This window comes from Platalea leucorodia (genome assembly GCF_965183815.1).
Source record: "Platalea leucorodia genome assembly, chromosome: 4".
Taxonomy (NCBI): domain Eukaryota; kingdom Metazoa; phylum Chordata; class Aves; order Pelecaniformes; family Threskiornithidae; genus Platalea; species Platalea leucorodia.
The window spans coordinates 61,387,114-61,402,803 of NC_138826.1; the positions used below are offsets into that span (position 1 = coordinate 61,387,114).

The following is a 15,690-nucleotide window of genomic DNA, read 5'->3' on the forward strand; positions in this document are numbered from 1 at the left end:
TGTATTTACACATTGATTGGCTTCTTCCTTGCAAGCAAGTAGCGGCAATCCTTCCCATCTCGGTCCTTCCCTCCCCCCAGTCCTTCCCCTGCATTTAAGCTACTCATAGTCAGAACAAGAACATTCAGTCTAAGAAAAATTTCTTAGAGTAATATAATTTCTTAAAGAAGATAGCATATTTACACACATCTAACACATGAAAATACTCTATTTTATACTAAATTTCTGTTTCAAATAAACTACAATACTGCATCTAGCTTTCTGCAGCTTTGAGGACAGTCCCCATCGGGCACAAACTGGGCTTCCCACTCTCGCTTCAACCAGCAGCTCTGCCTTACAGTGGTGCGCTACCATTGCGTTCAAGTCCTGACAGGTCTCCAATTGTGGTTTGCTTGCTTGGGAAAGGAATAATGAAGTTCTCAGCAAAGCCATGCTAAACATCCACTCCTTTAATGAGCGATCCTTCTAGGATGATGTTGAAATCTTGCAATGTCTGTAGGACTCGGATAAGGGAGTTGACAGTCATGCGGTCCCGTAGGAGAGCGTTCTCCTCATACATCCTTGTAATGGGCGGGCACTCTGCCAGCAATGGGATCCACTGAGAGAGCAAGTGGTCCCTGCAAAGGGGATGAAAGGAATTGTTTTAGCACTACGTACAACAGATCTCAAACTGAAATTCTTCTCCGAGAACACAGCCCACAACATGCAGTCTCTTTTTGCGAGTGATGCATATTGTTTGCACATGAAAGTTTCCTGTGTAATCGTAACCCCTGATTTTGTTAGTAAAATACAGGTAACTGAATATACTGTAGGAATGAAGATGGAAAGGTATCAGCAGAATTGGACAATTGACTTTGGAAGAATTCAGCAACATTTTCAGATCAGGAACAGGGAAAGTAAAACTCAGGAAAAACAAATAGACTGTTTTCCAACTGGTTTTCCATGTATCCAGACAGACAAGACAAAAATGGTACTTATTTCTAGACATACCAACTTCCGCCCTCCAAAATACAACTAAGCCCCCCTCCCTCACCCCTCCCCACATGCAAGACAAAAAGCATCCTATTAGGAAAGAAAGATTTATCTAGAATAGTTTTGTCAAAATTATAACAGACATTCCATGTTCATAGGCAAAGTGATCCAATGAGGGTTTAGAAACGTACCAGCTCTTGCAAAGGAACTCTGCATTCCCAAAGCCAGCACTTCATCAGAAATACAACTTCAAGACAGATTTAATACATATGACTGTCAAGCTAACAGTTATAAAAGAGCTCAAAACATTTTTAGCAGTTTAGACACTAGCCATGTATCATTACTGCTTCTTTGCTCCAATTTTTCATGTAGTATTAAAGCTGCCTAAAAATAGGTACTGGATAACAGATAGGTATGAGATGTCTTAAAATGGAAAACTAAAGGTAATAACAATGGTGTAAAAATATTCTTCTAGTCTAACGCAAGAGGACACATATATAACGAAGAGCAGTTAGGTACCTTGTCCCCAGGCAAACCAGAATTTGGAATTTGCCGTCCTTTCCAATGTTCCTTGGAGCTGTATTGATGGCATTCACATAATGACAGAAGGTTTTGCATGAAGATCTCTGAAGCAAAAGGGCCTCCTCATTGTCTCCAATCTGGTCACTGGTTTCAAAATAAGCAACAGCTTTCTCTGTGGTAGGGAGAAAATCAGAACCCAGTGAGCAGAAGTACTTCATTGTGACACAGAATTACACAAGGGGATCCTTAAAAAAACAACCTGCTGAGAGCTATAGCACAGTTTATATATGAATTCCTCACTCTGAAGACCATAGGTAGGTAGTGATCTCCATCTTTGCTACATAGGATTGGTCAGCAGACTGGCTGATGTCCAGTACAGTTAGGTAACATCAAGGAGCCGCACCGGAGTACCCATCAATGGTTTCATTGTAAATGATACCATCACCTTTGATTTTCCACCTTTTCTGAGTAAGCACTTACCCTCAGGCTAAATATCTCAACTTGCAAGCATGTTTTAAGGGAATAAGTAAGTCTTAAATTACTGCAACATAGGCCCACAGATAAGCATCACCAGAAGACCAGTGCAGTGATGAGGAGAGTTCTCCTAAACAACTAGAAATCTAAACCTTTCACTGCCCTTTCCCAGCTCTTCCCCCAACATCAATTGCTACTCTACCCCAACCTCCAGCCTACCTTCCTTTCAGGTAGAAAAGCAGCTGTTTGAACACTCACCCATGAATAAATGGCTAGAATTTGAAGTGCTCTTAAATTTCTGCACAGATTCACACTGACCCCTTATATAGAGTTTAGTATTTCTCATCTTCCATCTTGTTTCTCATTGACTTTAAGCAACCTGGAGCAGGTGCTAGGCAGGAACAAATGGCACCCTAGCTGATGAGAATCCGAGGTCTGTGCGTGAATAGTCATTTTGCCTTAGTCTTTCTTCTCCTTTTGCCTCCAAATCACATACCAGCTTACCTATGAAATCCCAGATGAAAACATTCTTATGGAAAATGCGAGCTGATTTGAATCCGTGGTGGAAGACCTGCTCCAGCGCTGCGACCAGACCGTTTTCTCCACACAACAGAATGGTAAGGCTCCCTCTCTGCGGGAAAGGGAGAGTCTGTAAGTGCAACTTGCATTGTTTGTATGCCAGAAGCTTCAAATCTGAAGGTTAACAGTCTCTACTGGTACTTCAGTTCCATTTCTGTTTATAAAAATATTTACATGCATTGTAGATACCAGGCAAGTAATGAAAAGTAAGAAGTACCTCCTTCTCTGGCTTGTGAAAGTGTTTCACAATATTGTTCACAGCTTCCCCGATTCCCTCTTGGATCTGTCCCGCATTAGGCTCTGTGAAATGATGGAGAGCATACTAGCTGAAGATACCAACTTCAAAACATTCATCAAATACTCATGATGACATAGCTTGAACTGCAGGAATTATTCTCTATCTTTAACAGAGTTCAGGCAATCTTTCGTCTTGGGTAAACCTGAGCCTTAATTACAAGCAACTGATGAGCAACTCTGGAATAGTCAAATAAATTGCCCTACTTAAAAATGCACAACCCAAGAATCTGGCTTGATAAATATTTTATTTGAGTTAATCACATCTTGCTCATCACATAGAGTGCAGCAACCCTCACGTGAAGAGATGTGGGCTGAAAAGTTGTAGCCCAGTCATTTGACTCACTTCTACTTGACAGAGGCCATAAAACTCAGCACTCATTAATTCCTGACTTGAACCTACAATGTTTTATCGAGCCAAAACAAGTACCTATTTTAGGCACATGTCTTAGTCATTGTATCAGTGTGAGGGGCCACAGGCAGAGAATACTCCTTATTCATGGTTCCAAGAGTAAGTTATCTTCTGTGTTAAAACATATGCCATGTTTCTGCTCTGAATCTGTTTAGCTGTATGCCTCTGCTACTGAATCATGCTATGCCTACAACTGCTACCATCTCATCTTCCTATGCAGGTGCCTGCAGAAAATTATCTAGTCCCTCATTCACTTTCTGATTAAAACAGACTGAACTTTTAAAACTTCATTTTAAGCAGATGTTTTCCAGACTTCAATCATTTTCATGGTTCTTCTGTGAGTCCTTTCTAGTTTTTCAGACATATGTAGGTTGTTATTAGCTTGTCCTACAATTGTTATTTTAGAAGCACGGAGTAATTCAGTATCATTTTAGCACACGATGACCTCCACAGTCTTTGGCAGGTCTAACATAGAGCCTCATGTAGCTCACAAGACAAATGAGTTATTGGGCCTTAGTGTTCTCAGACCTAAGGAAATGGTCAGCAAGTAGCTCTGGTGCCCACTCCTCCAGCTAATATGGACTCGCACATGTGAAAAGCTGCAGTGGTCCCATGGTGGTTTTTAAATGCTGTATTACTCTTGGAGGCTAATCTTTCCTTGCTTGACATTTCAGCAGTCATGTCCTCTAATTTTACAGGAGCTGGACAGATTTATGGACAGGATCTACACTGTGCTCACCTGTATGCTTTAGCAGAGAATGCCTCACGTGGCCCTTACAGTCTCATGCCCCACTGTAGCCAGCTGCAGTTACTCATAAAAGCTAATTTTAGGGACAGGAAGTTGATGTCCCCTAGGGCCCCTCCGGAGATGGGCTCCTCCAGAAGGCAGTTTACAGCATCCACATCAGGCTCTGAACTGCCCTTCAGAGAGGACTGCCTTCCCACTGACTGCAAAGTGAGCCGGGAAGCTGAGCAGCATCAGCTACTGCAAAGTCTGCTGCCTCCTCCTCCCTCATCCCATATCTCCGTGTTCCGAGGAAAGAGATTATTATCTCTCAACTGTCAAATGGGGACACTGAAAGAGGTAACGTGTACAGTCACAGAGCAAGCTGCAGACACACAAACCGGGGCAGGAAAAATTCATCAGCTCACAGCTGTTCCTCTGCACCAAGTCTTGCTTCAGCAGGAGGTCTCCTGTTCACAGGAGCTTTCTTTCTCAGCAGTTGCTGCCCCTTCTCTAGAGCCCTGGGGAGAAAGGAAAGGACTTACTGGTGTTCTTCCCTGTGAGGGACGTGATGCTCAGTCGTCGAGCCGTGGTAGGAGATTTCTGCTGGGGTGGGGTACGGCACTGCTTTCCCAGCTCTTCGTCAGACGTGGAGGACACCAGCTCTCCAATGAGTATTCGCTCCAAACTGCCATCGTCAACACCCTTTCCCAGCCATCGCCCACAGGGAAACCTGCCATGCAGCCGGCACAAGCACAGGTCAGCCACACAGGTAGTCAAGCTTGATCTCAAAGTTAGAGGGACAGCTAGCACCCATAAAGACTGCTAACAGGCAGGGAATACTCTGTAGTCAGAAACTTCACAAACCAGAACTCAGCAGGCAGCATCCCCTGCCCCACAACCGATAGGACCAAACCGGAAAACCACATTCACCTCCATCCTTAGGAAAAGGGAAATATGCAAAGCTTGCATGAAAGCACGGGACAACAGAAAGTGTTATACATGTATTTCATGGGCCACATCTTGATTTCTGTTGGGCTATTTTTCACTTGCAACCACAACTGATAATCAGCTTTTACAAATATTGTGATGATTAATAATTAAATCCCCACACAGTTCCCATCCAGCTGAAGCTGTGACATCTCCTCATACTCAAACCTCACCTCACATTTTATTGCTGTACTTTTTGACCCCATCCATAGTCCTCATGAAATCCATGCACATGTCCACACCCCCAGTGCTTGTACCTCATCTCCTCCTACACTGTGGCCAACCCCGAGCTCTGGAGCTCACCTCTCTGAATTATAGTTTTCCAAGTCCACATTTAGAAAAAAAAATTAAGTCTGCTTAGCCAGATGTTTTGTAAAACCAGTGGTGAGTTACAAGATCATTTTGACACAAGAGGTATGTACTCAATAGAAGATTAAGAAATCATCAAAACCTTTTATTTTCTTGTAATCCAAGTTTCTGTACGTTTGTTATAGTACTTAGACACCTGAATATTAAAAAACAAAACAAAACAAACCCCAAAGATTTGTCCTAAACTATCATTCCAGCTGTTGGGGGTTTAAAGAGTTCATTTGTGCACAATTTTACCACACTTCTTTAAATCGAGAGATTTCATTATTATACACAAACATCTGAATCTCTTCAGAAGTATCCATACTGTCTGTTCTGCTTCAGAGAGATGCAAAGAAAATCCTACATTCAAGTCTCATTTAATATTTATCAGATTATTTGACTTCAACTAGGGCTTCTGAAATGAGAGAACCGGGGGTGGGGGAGACCAACCCAACCCTATCGGGTACCCGAATCAGCCCACAGTGCTCCATCAACTGAGGAGAAGACGAACGCCTTCTTGCTTTCTCTAGATTTAACAAGTAAGAATTTCAGACAAAGAAAATTAAAAGCTTGTTGCTTACTTGTACGTGTGTCCTGTTATTTCATTTCTGACCATGACACAATCAACCAGCCACTTGGCTAGCAGCCCTGAGTTGTCATGACCAATCTGAACGGTCGTCAGCTTCCCTAAATTCTGGCACTGAAATGAATAACAGTTTCTACTTAATTTAAAAAAAACAACAGACAACACACACCCCCACCACATGCACACATATGGTCTCAAATGTATGTTTTTATTCAGTTTCCTTTGATTTATACAGCAAGTATTTTGAACCGAACATGCAGAACGTTTTGAAAAGCAGAACAATTATTTTAATACAGGAGAAAAGAAATACCTTGGAATAAAACTATTAAAAGCTCGTGAAGAGATTACATTCTTTGTTGTGAGCACTCACTCTGAATACTTCTGAGAAGTGTTAATTACAAATTTCTGAGCTAAGGTGATAAAAAGGGGTGCTTTTGTGGAAGAAATAGATCTTCAGTACAAGCAGGTTTTAAAAAATGCATTTTGAGCATACTGACCTTCAGTTGACTCACTCTACACTATGAAGCAGTCCCTAGATCCTTTATTATTTTCAAAGATCGATTTGCTTATTGTTGGGCAAGACAAAAATCACTAACATGAGACTCTCAACATCACAAAGAGACAGAACAAGGAAAACAAGGGGCTGTGAATTCCCGTGCAGTATGTAATTTTAGGTGGGGCTGGCAGCAACCTCTATTAACGTCACCTAAACACTTCACTTGCAAGACCCTGGTTTTCATTGCTTCTAATACTGCCAAACAAGCAGCTTGGGCTGACGTTTTCCATAGTGGGTGGCTACCCAAGTTGGTATTTCAGGAAAGCTTCAGCCAAAGGAGTATTCCAGAACAGTGTTAGTATCGTCCTTAGAAATGTCTAAATATGTTATTTGGCTTGTTAGAAGCCTGTGGGTCTTTTCTACAAAATACTAATATCCGAATGAGAGACAGCCACTGTATCACGAAAATCTCCTCTCTATCTCTGTCAAAATCTGCCTATATTTGGCAAGAGGTTTGGTTTTTTTACTATTGTTGTTGAAGATCAGTCTGCATATGCTCAATGGATGCAACTTTAGTTTCAGTAGCAGATTTTTCCTACAAAATCACTCCTTACTGGATACGGTGCATCCTGGAGCTACAGGAGCCTGATGGGGCTTTCCCTGCAATTCCTGCTACCAGCTGCTTTGGGGTGGCACCAAGCCAACCTGTAACTGATGGGTGGGAAAGCAGAGGGGAGCACCGGGTAGTCAAACGCAAAGAGAAAACCATAGCAAGCATGGAGAAAAGAGCCCGATGGGGCTGGTGGCTCTGCGGTGTGCCAGGGGTAGCCCGTGAAGCTGGGAAGTCAAAGAACGCCGGCGTTAGAGTGGCCGGTTGGAAGGAAAGCAATGTTGGACAAGGAGCTGGAGTGGGAGGAGAAGTAATTTGGGACTGGCCAGAAGAAAGCAAGAGAAGAAATTTGGGACCCGGGTGGTGGTAAGTGGGAAGACAAATTGAAAGAAGGGAAAAGAAACTAGGAAGGGAAACGAGGAGTCAGAAATGAGACCTGAAAGAGAAAAATTAGGGTAGCTGGCAAGGCGATGTGGAAGGGAATGAGACATGGAAATAGGTTAGCTAGGTGAGAAAAGAGCAGCCCTGGGCTGGGGCAGGGACGGCAGTGAAGCCTATGGTTAAAAGTGGTAGGGGCTCACAGGAAACCTTCCTCCAGCGCAGGAGGGGCGGGCAGCACGATGCTCCTGTACGTACCTGAACGTACAGCCACCTTGAAAACCTGGACAGAATCTGATCTTAAGACAATAAACCTTCACCAAATTAGTGTTTATTTGGAAGCATGTTTCAAATTGAAAAGTAAAATGTAAAGAGCACATACTCACCTCAAATGTCATTTCTAGGTGGTTTTTAGGAATCTGCATTACGCCTGTATCTCCTAGTTCTCCTGATACACAAATCCACGGGTTTGATGTGGTTATTGCATTGCTTAGTTTTTTGATGGGAATTATCACTGACCTATAAGGGATCACTAAGAACAGAGGAGGCAAAATAAGTTAGTCTTGACTTCCCCCCCCCCCCCCCCCCCCCCCATAGTAAACGCAATTTCTGGAGTAAGCCACGCCTCTCCCTTGAAGATAAGCTCTTGCCCCATGTCTCAGCAGCCTAACAAGGAGAACTCCTCCTCTCCTCTCCCTACCAAGGGCGAGACAAACCTGCAGAGAGCCTGGCTGCAGCGGCAGAGGCTCGCTCTCCCCTCACGGAGGGCGGCGGCAGCAGCGGCAGCAGCGGCAGCAGCAGCAGCAGCAGCGCTCCCAGCTCCAGCCAGCCACAAACCAGAAGCAGCGGGTCTGCAGCCCAGCTTTTTGGGGAGCCCCTACCCGCCTTCCTCACTGCGAGCAGCCTCCTGCCGCCGCTTCCATCCGCCGCCCTCGGTCCGGCGAGCGGCGGGGGGCGGCTGGGTGCTGCCGGCCGCGCCGAGCCCGCGGCGGCGGCGGCGCCGCACGGTGGAGCTGCAGCCCCGCCGCACCGCCCGCCGCCGGCTGCCGAGGGAGGCGGGGGATGAAGCCCCTCTGCGGCGAGGCACCGCCGCCCCCGGCGGCCTGGAAGGAGGCAAGGGGCACACGGAAGGCTGTAGGGGAAAAGGGAATGTCAGAGATGCTGGCATGGCTGGTAACGGCATAGCCAAAGTCTCAAGGCTGATGAGTCTCTGTGGATGTTTCCCCTATTATTATTGTTATAGTTGTTTTTATTATTTATTATTTATTATTTAATAATATACTATACTATAATAATTATAATTATTATTATTGTTATAAATCTGCACCACCCATATGTCCTTAAGACAAGGACTGCCACCCCCCCACCACCCCCCCGATTTGGATTCCCCTCAGATACCGCCCGCTAGCACTGCAAGACTCCCTCTCCTTCCCTTTCACAAGCTGCCTTTCTGACTGGGTAAGATAAGCCAGCCTTTTTGCTTTTTGTCTGCCATGCGATGATATTGCACTTAAAAAAATACCCTCCAATTCCAAGCGCTTGTCCTACAGGGGAAAGCTGTCAAGCTGGATGGCCCGCAGAAACAAGGTAATCAAGGATGAATAAATCTCTTTGCGCTGTGCTAGTTCTGCGGGGATTTATTGCTTTAAGAAGAGAAAAAGTAGAACAAGTGCCTGTTTTGACAGCCACGTAAAACTTGCTTCACTTCGCTCTGAACAGGCAGGAGAATGAAGACTAAGGGCTGCCTAGGTGAATCCAAATAATTAGGTCATCTCATGGGGTCCTGCCTTCTCCGCATTGCCCAGTGCTGGAGAGACAAAGATTCGTTTTCAGATTTCGATCCAATCTCTGCTCTCCTTCTTATAAGACAGGAAGGGAGAGGGAATCTTTCTGGCATTTAAGGAGAGACAAAAAGAGATTTAAAATATGCAGCAGAGCACAAAGCGCCTAGTATTTCATCCTCCAAGACTTCCATCTCCTTCTCAGTCTGCAGAGAGCAGGCCGTTTGGATGCGCACTTAGCGAAGGCCAGAAAGAAGCATTAGGACCTAGAGGACTTGTCTGGGAGGGAAGATGAAAGAGACTATACAACTCGGCGAGGAAAACCGAGTGCTACAGCAGCACTCTCTGCTGATTGCTCTCCTTTGTGCAATGCTCTTCTCCAGAGCGCTCCCACACAGCCTTGGCTCTCCAGCTTGTTTTCCAGAGCAACACCCAGCACCCATGAGGCCAGCAGCAACAACCAAGGTTTCCAGATAAGGGCTCAGCTATCCAGACACCAGCAACAGCAACATCATCTCTTACAAATCATGACAGCAACTAATTTTTATTCAGGGGGAAACAAAATGATTCTCCAACTCACTGATTGTGGTGAAGACGCTTGTGAAGCAGAAGTAATCCACAGCGTTGAGTGAGAGCAGGTGATACAGAAACTGTTCCCGTTCTTCCTCACAGCGCAGGAAAGCATAACGCTTGTAAAGTTTCCTGGTAGAAACAAATACATTGCTTTCTTGTTGAAAAAGCACCATGTGTCTTAAAAGGTGTTTGAATCTCAAAATGCTAAATGAAGAGTTGATCTTCATGGGAGGTATGAAAAGTGAGATTCCGCAGCTAACACAAGCTGCTAGAAACCCATAGGCGGCATTTACCCCCTAAGCCACATGTGTTTTACAGACCCCTCTCAGCTCCACGCTACCATAGCAAGGCTACAGAGCTCATCTCATTAAAGGATCAGTTTGGGTTTTGCTGCAAAGCACAGATATAAACTAACACTGCTCACAACAGCAGCCCTGAATGAATGTAGAGCAACCTCGTTTCTTCCCTGTATCTTCCCACTGCAGAAGAGCCTTGTCTAAAAACCTAATCTTTCTTAGAAAGCTAAGCAGGAGGCTCCAACCACAGAAGGCACCAAGCAGCAGCAGGGGTCCTTCCACCACTCTTTCATTTCAGCAAACCCAGCGTACATCACTAGTTGCCCACAGCAGCGCAAAGGCACATCAGGAGTTAACCTGGACCCACTCTGAGAAAGCACAGAGCTCGCGACACTGCCTGCAGTCTGAAGGCAACAGGCTCCCAAAAAGCTGCTGAGGCATATGGATGTAGATGAAACTTCAGGAAAAGACAGGTCTGCCACCGTGCCTTCAGCTGACCACCCAAGAGGTGGCTGTCTCCAGCTGCTCCTCTGTCTTCCCCTTAGCAGATTTGAGTATTTGGTAGCTTCTGGCATAATCACGCGTGTAACATGACAGAGCCAGTTCTGCTAAGAACTGCATGCAATAGCTAGGATGTTTTCATGAAGTTTGGGGTTTTTTTTCCCAAATGCATTGCTTTGAGAAAATGAAGTTGGGGAACATCTACACAGGTAGATCATCTACACAGGTAGATCCTTAAGTGCCTGTGCTTGCAAAAGGAGGCAAAGCTGGGGATGCTGCTAAGCGCCTGGGAGGGCTGGCCTCTAACCCAGCCCGTCGGCAGTCAGGAGGGGGGCTTGCCTTTGGCTTCAGTCAACCTAACGGAGGGCTGCTGTGAGAAAAGGGGCATGCCTGCCCCTGCTGCTTCATTTGCACAAGATACAGTGCTTGAGGGCTCCTGAGTGGCTTGGATCAATGCACTGATCTGACCAAAACCTAATGCCTCCTTCCTGAAAATTGTGATTTGTTTTTCCAGGCAGGTAAGCAGACGTCTGCGCTGCTGGGTGGGCAGTACCTCCTCCCCCAGCTACCCTCTGCCCATCAATCACTTCTAGCTGGAAACCACAGTACCCAAACAGGGTGCCTGGCTGTGCCCTGAGCCCGCACAGCACCGGGACACACCAGTGAGGAAGACATGAAAGCAAAGCTTTGAGAAAAAGAGCCGGCTTACTTGGAAAGTGCCTGGTTGGAAAGCAGCTGCTTCAGGTGCTGAGACAAAAGCTTCTTCTCCAGTGAAAGCCTTATCCAGGCTCGGGCTCGCCCCACATCAGTCTTTATCTCGCTCATGTTCTGAACATGCCTGAAACAGGTGGTGGTGAGGGAAAAAACAATAGATGAATCATAAAAATCCTACATGCTTCAAATGGCAACATCCAACGTGATGCAGCAGCTGAACCGGAAAACATCTCCCGACATCATTCCTAGAGAAAGAAGAAACGATGCAGAGCCCTGCACTGTGGCACTGAGACCCCCAGCAGCCCCAGGGACATGGGGCAGCCCTTCCCGGGCACGGCGGGTTGCAACCCGGACGTGCTACAGCCCGTACAGGCTGCTCTGTGTCCTGACATTTGCTTGGCCAAGGTGAGAAGGGGCAGATCTGCCCATCCCTGCATTGCCTGAGGTCGATGTCCTCATGGACACTGCTAACACGTAAAAAAAGCAGCCACCTCGGGAGACCCAGGTGTATCACAGTGGCTTCCTCAAGCTGCTGACACAAACGGGTATGTCTAGGAGGGCAGAGGACAAGACACATCTTAAGAGTTTCTCCAAACCACGGTCTACTCTGAAGGCTTTAACAAACCCCTTGATGGCAGCGGCAATGGAAAATCTGAGCAAAAGAGGATTGTTGGGGCAAAAACAGCGACAGGCAGTCACAAGCAGAATCACATTTTCAGGGATATGAGGCCCTCGTGTAAGTGATAACCTGAACAGCCCTCCACATGCTTGGTCTGTAAGAAAGCAGAACTGTTCCACAGGGGCTTTCTTCTATGGTTTTGCTTTTCTTTTTTTAAACTTCCCATATTTCAGTTTGGAGAATGCCAGAAACGCTAGTTTTAGAGCACAGGGAGCTTTAGAAGAGGAAGAGAACTGCCATGGCAGGGTGAAGCTGCTTCCAAAAACCCCCCACTTGGTTAAATAAACAGCAAGAAAAATGAGTAACAGTTTCCAGCAGGGGAAAGAAAAGGCTGCAATTTCTTAATTTTCACGCAGTTTGCATGTTAAGTGCACAGGCAATTCAGCCCTCCAAATCTCCGGGGTAGGCTCCAAGAACCATCATCTGAGTCTGAACTGATCTCTGTTGTGATTTACTTTCCAACTCCTGCATCTTCCTTGCAGGCCCTCCGCACGTTGCTCAGCATTAGGGAATGTGGCAATATTTACTCCAAAGAAAATCCAACAAAGTCATGCTGAGACTGATGCTTTTTACATTGACTAGTATAGTCTCACTGTCTCGTGCTTTCCCCCATCTGCTATACCCAAGCGCGTGCTTTGCGTTATATTTAGACCCTGCATTATTTGAGAAAAATACTCTCTTGTTTATAGAGCTTCTAACGTAACAGGGCTAGGGCCCTAAGGGCAAATCTGCAAAGTACAACTTAGTGCTGTCCAGAAATAGGTCTTTGCTCTGCACAAGTGAAGTGGATACCAGAGATAGCTCAGCAGCACTGTTCTCCACCAGGCTGACCTACACGAATTCTCAAAATACAGGTCTACCTTTGCAATCCAAGCTGAGGGGTCTGTATCACAGGGCTCTGTGCTGTACCTACATATCTGAAGCACCATCAGGGAGAAACAATCAATAGGAGTAATGGTAGCTTGCCTGTGGCAAAACCTAGGTTACTTAAAACCCCTTTTAAAAAAAAAGAAAGAAAAGAAAAAAGGGGAAAAAAATATTTTTTTTTAAAGACACTTTCCTCCCGTTTCCTAACGTGACACATGGATGGTTCTCTGCTGGACCAGGTGAGAAGTACTAACTCTCAGTGAGCTGTAAAACAAACCCAGGAGGGCACATTACACTCCTGTACAAGTCTGTGCCCTTTATGAGCAAGCTCAGCAGCCTCCCTCTGTCAGCAGTGATGCCGACCAGCTGAATCACTGCCGAGAGCCTTGCTCCTGGCATTGGAAAGCCCTTCCTGGCTCGGAGCGTGGCAGCCAGCGTTAGACCTTCCAGCCCAGACAGCCGGGCACGTGATCCCGTGATCCCGAGTCCTTGAGAAAGAGGATGCGCACTACGCTCAGCTACATCGTGTTGAGACACTCCTCAGACATTTCAAGTCTTTTGAGACGGGAAGATCAAAGCACGGACTATCATCTCCCTCCCTCCCCTCCCCCCCAGTGCTCAGCTTGAATTACATTTAATATGAAACACTGAGTAGAATATGTTATTTTACTGTGAGAAGATTCAAGTACAGATGGACTCAACCTTATTCCATGCATGCTCTGTACCTCTTCATTACCTGTTTCTGGTTCAGACCAGATTGGCATTAATTGTGCATTTGGGAAAAATAAGGATCTGCAACCACGCAGCTTGCCAGAAACATTAAAAAGATTCAGTAATCAATCTTCTTGTCAGCAAAAGCAGAGTGTAACAGAACAGAGCATTCAGGAACTCAAATTTATTTTGCTCTGTTGTGAGAGTCAGAACAGCTCTATTTTTATCAGTGACCTAAGTGTAAGCACTGTATGCTCACCACCACACAGCAAACTCTTCTCAGGGCACTGAACAGCAATTTCAGTGCAACTCCCTAGGCTGGGACTTGCTTTTAATCCCATTAGTAATAAAGAAAAATCTATTTCCCCTGTCAAACGTAAGCCTAGGGTATGGTGAGACATTCCCTCTGCAAACAGCTGTGCTGACAGAAGAGGTTACAGCTGCTCAGTATCGCCATGCTCCCGAGGACGGTGTGAACGCTCCCGATCCCAGCGCAGTCAGAAATGAGCCAAGCCGTACTAGCGGATCCCGTCTTTGCTAACCCAGCTTCTTTTGACTGCAGCAGGTTAAGCATCACTGCTGTGGGCCCAGCGCCCAGGGCTTGCATCCTCTGCTGCAAGCTCCCTGCAGGGGGGGAGGCAAAACACAGGCATGAAAGCAAGCACTGGTAGCAAGGAAGAGCTTGCCCGAAGGGGAAGGACCCGAAACTTGAACCCAGCTGGCCCAAAGGTTTCAGGGAGTTGTCTTGGCACTGACTGGTCCGGCTGGACGTGCAGTGATGTGCCCGAGGGGTGAGCCCATGCAGGAGGCAAGCTGCAGCAGGAGTCTGCCAGGGAGCTGGAAGAGGGGTGGGAGAGAAGCTGCAGATCCTCGCCCAGGGGAAAGGCTGAAGGGCATACCCCAAACACACTTGTGCAGAGACTCTCCATGCAGAGAACAAAAATAAACATCTTGAGCATCTTCCTTACCACATCAAAGATGCCTGGCTTTGCAAGGGAGGCAGAGGACAGACCACGTTACCTGTAGCACAGGCTCATTGCACATTCAGAGTATGACTGTGATTCAGCCCTGCTTTTTAAATTGTTTACATAACCTCGCATGAGCCATCAAAAACAAGCTGTGCTTAAGGCAATGCTTAATCCTCTAGCCATTAGTTCAGTTAGCACTGCAACCCCGGCAATTTAACAATTACCCATCCTTCTAACTTCAGCATAAATCTGTGTATGCAAACAAATACTAAGCAGCATTCCTTCCAAGCAGGAGAAAGTATGCCATGAGATTACGGATGACAAATTCAACTCACCATCTGCCCAGCATTTTCTATGACCAGACATGTTTGAGGACAATCACGAATACCCAAGATATTAACAAAAAGTAGTGTTCTGCTTCTGTACTTTTTCTCTGAAAAGCAGCGGAAACACTCTTGTGATTCAAGCAAGAGAGCTCAGATCTGTGCCGGGCTTTCATTACCCAAGTGGAAGCATGCAGAAGACAAAACCCATGCACGCAGCAGCGAGCACACGCAGCAGCGAGCACACGCAGCCGCCTCTGTTGGCAATCCCCCCCCAGCACGCGAGTTTCTGCTCCAGATCCTCCTTCATCCTTTCCTCAGACCAACCCCCTACATGCCCGTCAGCCTCACAGGACTGAATTAAGTAAATAGCTGCCACGTCCCATGAGAGGGCTGCTAAAATGACAGACACGTGTTCAAAATGACCTCTTGCCATTATACTCCTAATTACACTGTATAGAGTCTCCCTCCCTGTTTCACATGTTGTTTTAGCCTTATGTGGCATGTCATATTCTTTGAAATCAGAGCACAAGACTCAAACTACATAGCATCAAACAAAAAGGTTGCACACTGCAGGTGGGAAGTACAGTCATTTTCTTTCAGAAAATTCTGACTAATCTGTGGGATCTCACATCAGAAAAAAAAAATACCTGTAATAACACACATGGTAAAAATCACATCACTGTAATCATGTTTTTGTGACCTAACTACAACTAATCTTATTTTTACCGTAAGATTTTTGTGCCTTATTTTTACATGGAAGAAGGACATGGCATTACAAGAAACAATGCTCATGTTCTCTCACACATTAAATTGCTAGCAATTGCTAGCAGCTCTCTACAGGGGAGCATTATTGCATTACTCCTCTCCTCTTCTCTTGGTGCTTTTA

General features: G+C 45.8%; 1 protein-coding gene across 4 annotated transcripts in view; it reads right to left on the reverse strand.

Annotated features, from left to right (window-relative positions):
- Window positions 1–270: 270 nt before the first annotated feature.
- Window positions 271–15,690, reverse strand: part of DENND5B (DENN domain containing 5B) — a gene marked incomplete at its 5' end in the record, with an annotated part of 114,674 nt that continues 99,254 nt past the window's right edge. For all 4 annotated transcript variants that reach the window (XM_082308773.1, XM_082308772.1, XM_082308771.1 and 1 more), the window contains 9 exons: window positions 271–617; window positions 1,492–1,666; window positions 2,473–2,599; window positions 2,765–2,847; window positions 4,523–4,710; window positions 5,900–6,018; window positions 7,775–7,920; window positions 9,750–9,871; window positions 11,249–11,377. In XM_082308773.1, the coding sequence (XP_082164899.1) occupies window positions 434–617; window positions 1,492–1,666; window positions 2,473–2,599; window positions 2,765–2,847; window positions 4,523–4,710; window positions 5,900–6,018; window positions 7,775–7,920; window positions 9,750–9,871; window positions 11,249–11,377 (1,273 nt within the window). In that variant the 3' untranslated portion in view covers window positions 271–433. The remainder of the gene's footprint in view (window positions 618–1,491; window positions 1,667–2,472; window positions 2,600–2,764; window positions 2,848–4,522; window positions 4,711–5,899; window positions 6,019–7,774; window positions 7,921–9,749; window positions 9,872–11,248; window positions 11,378–15,690) is intronic.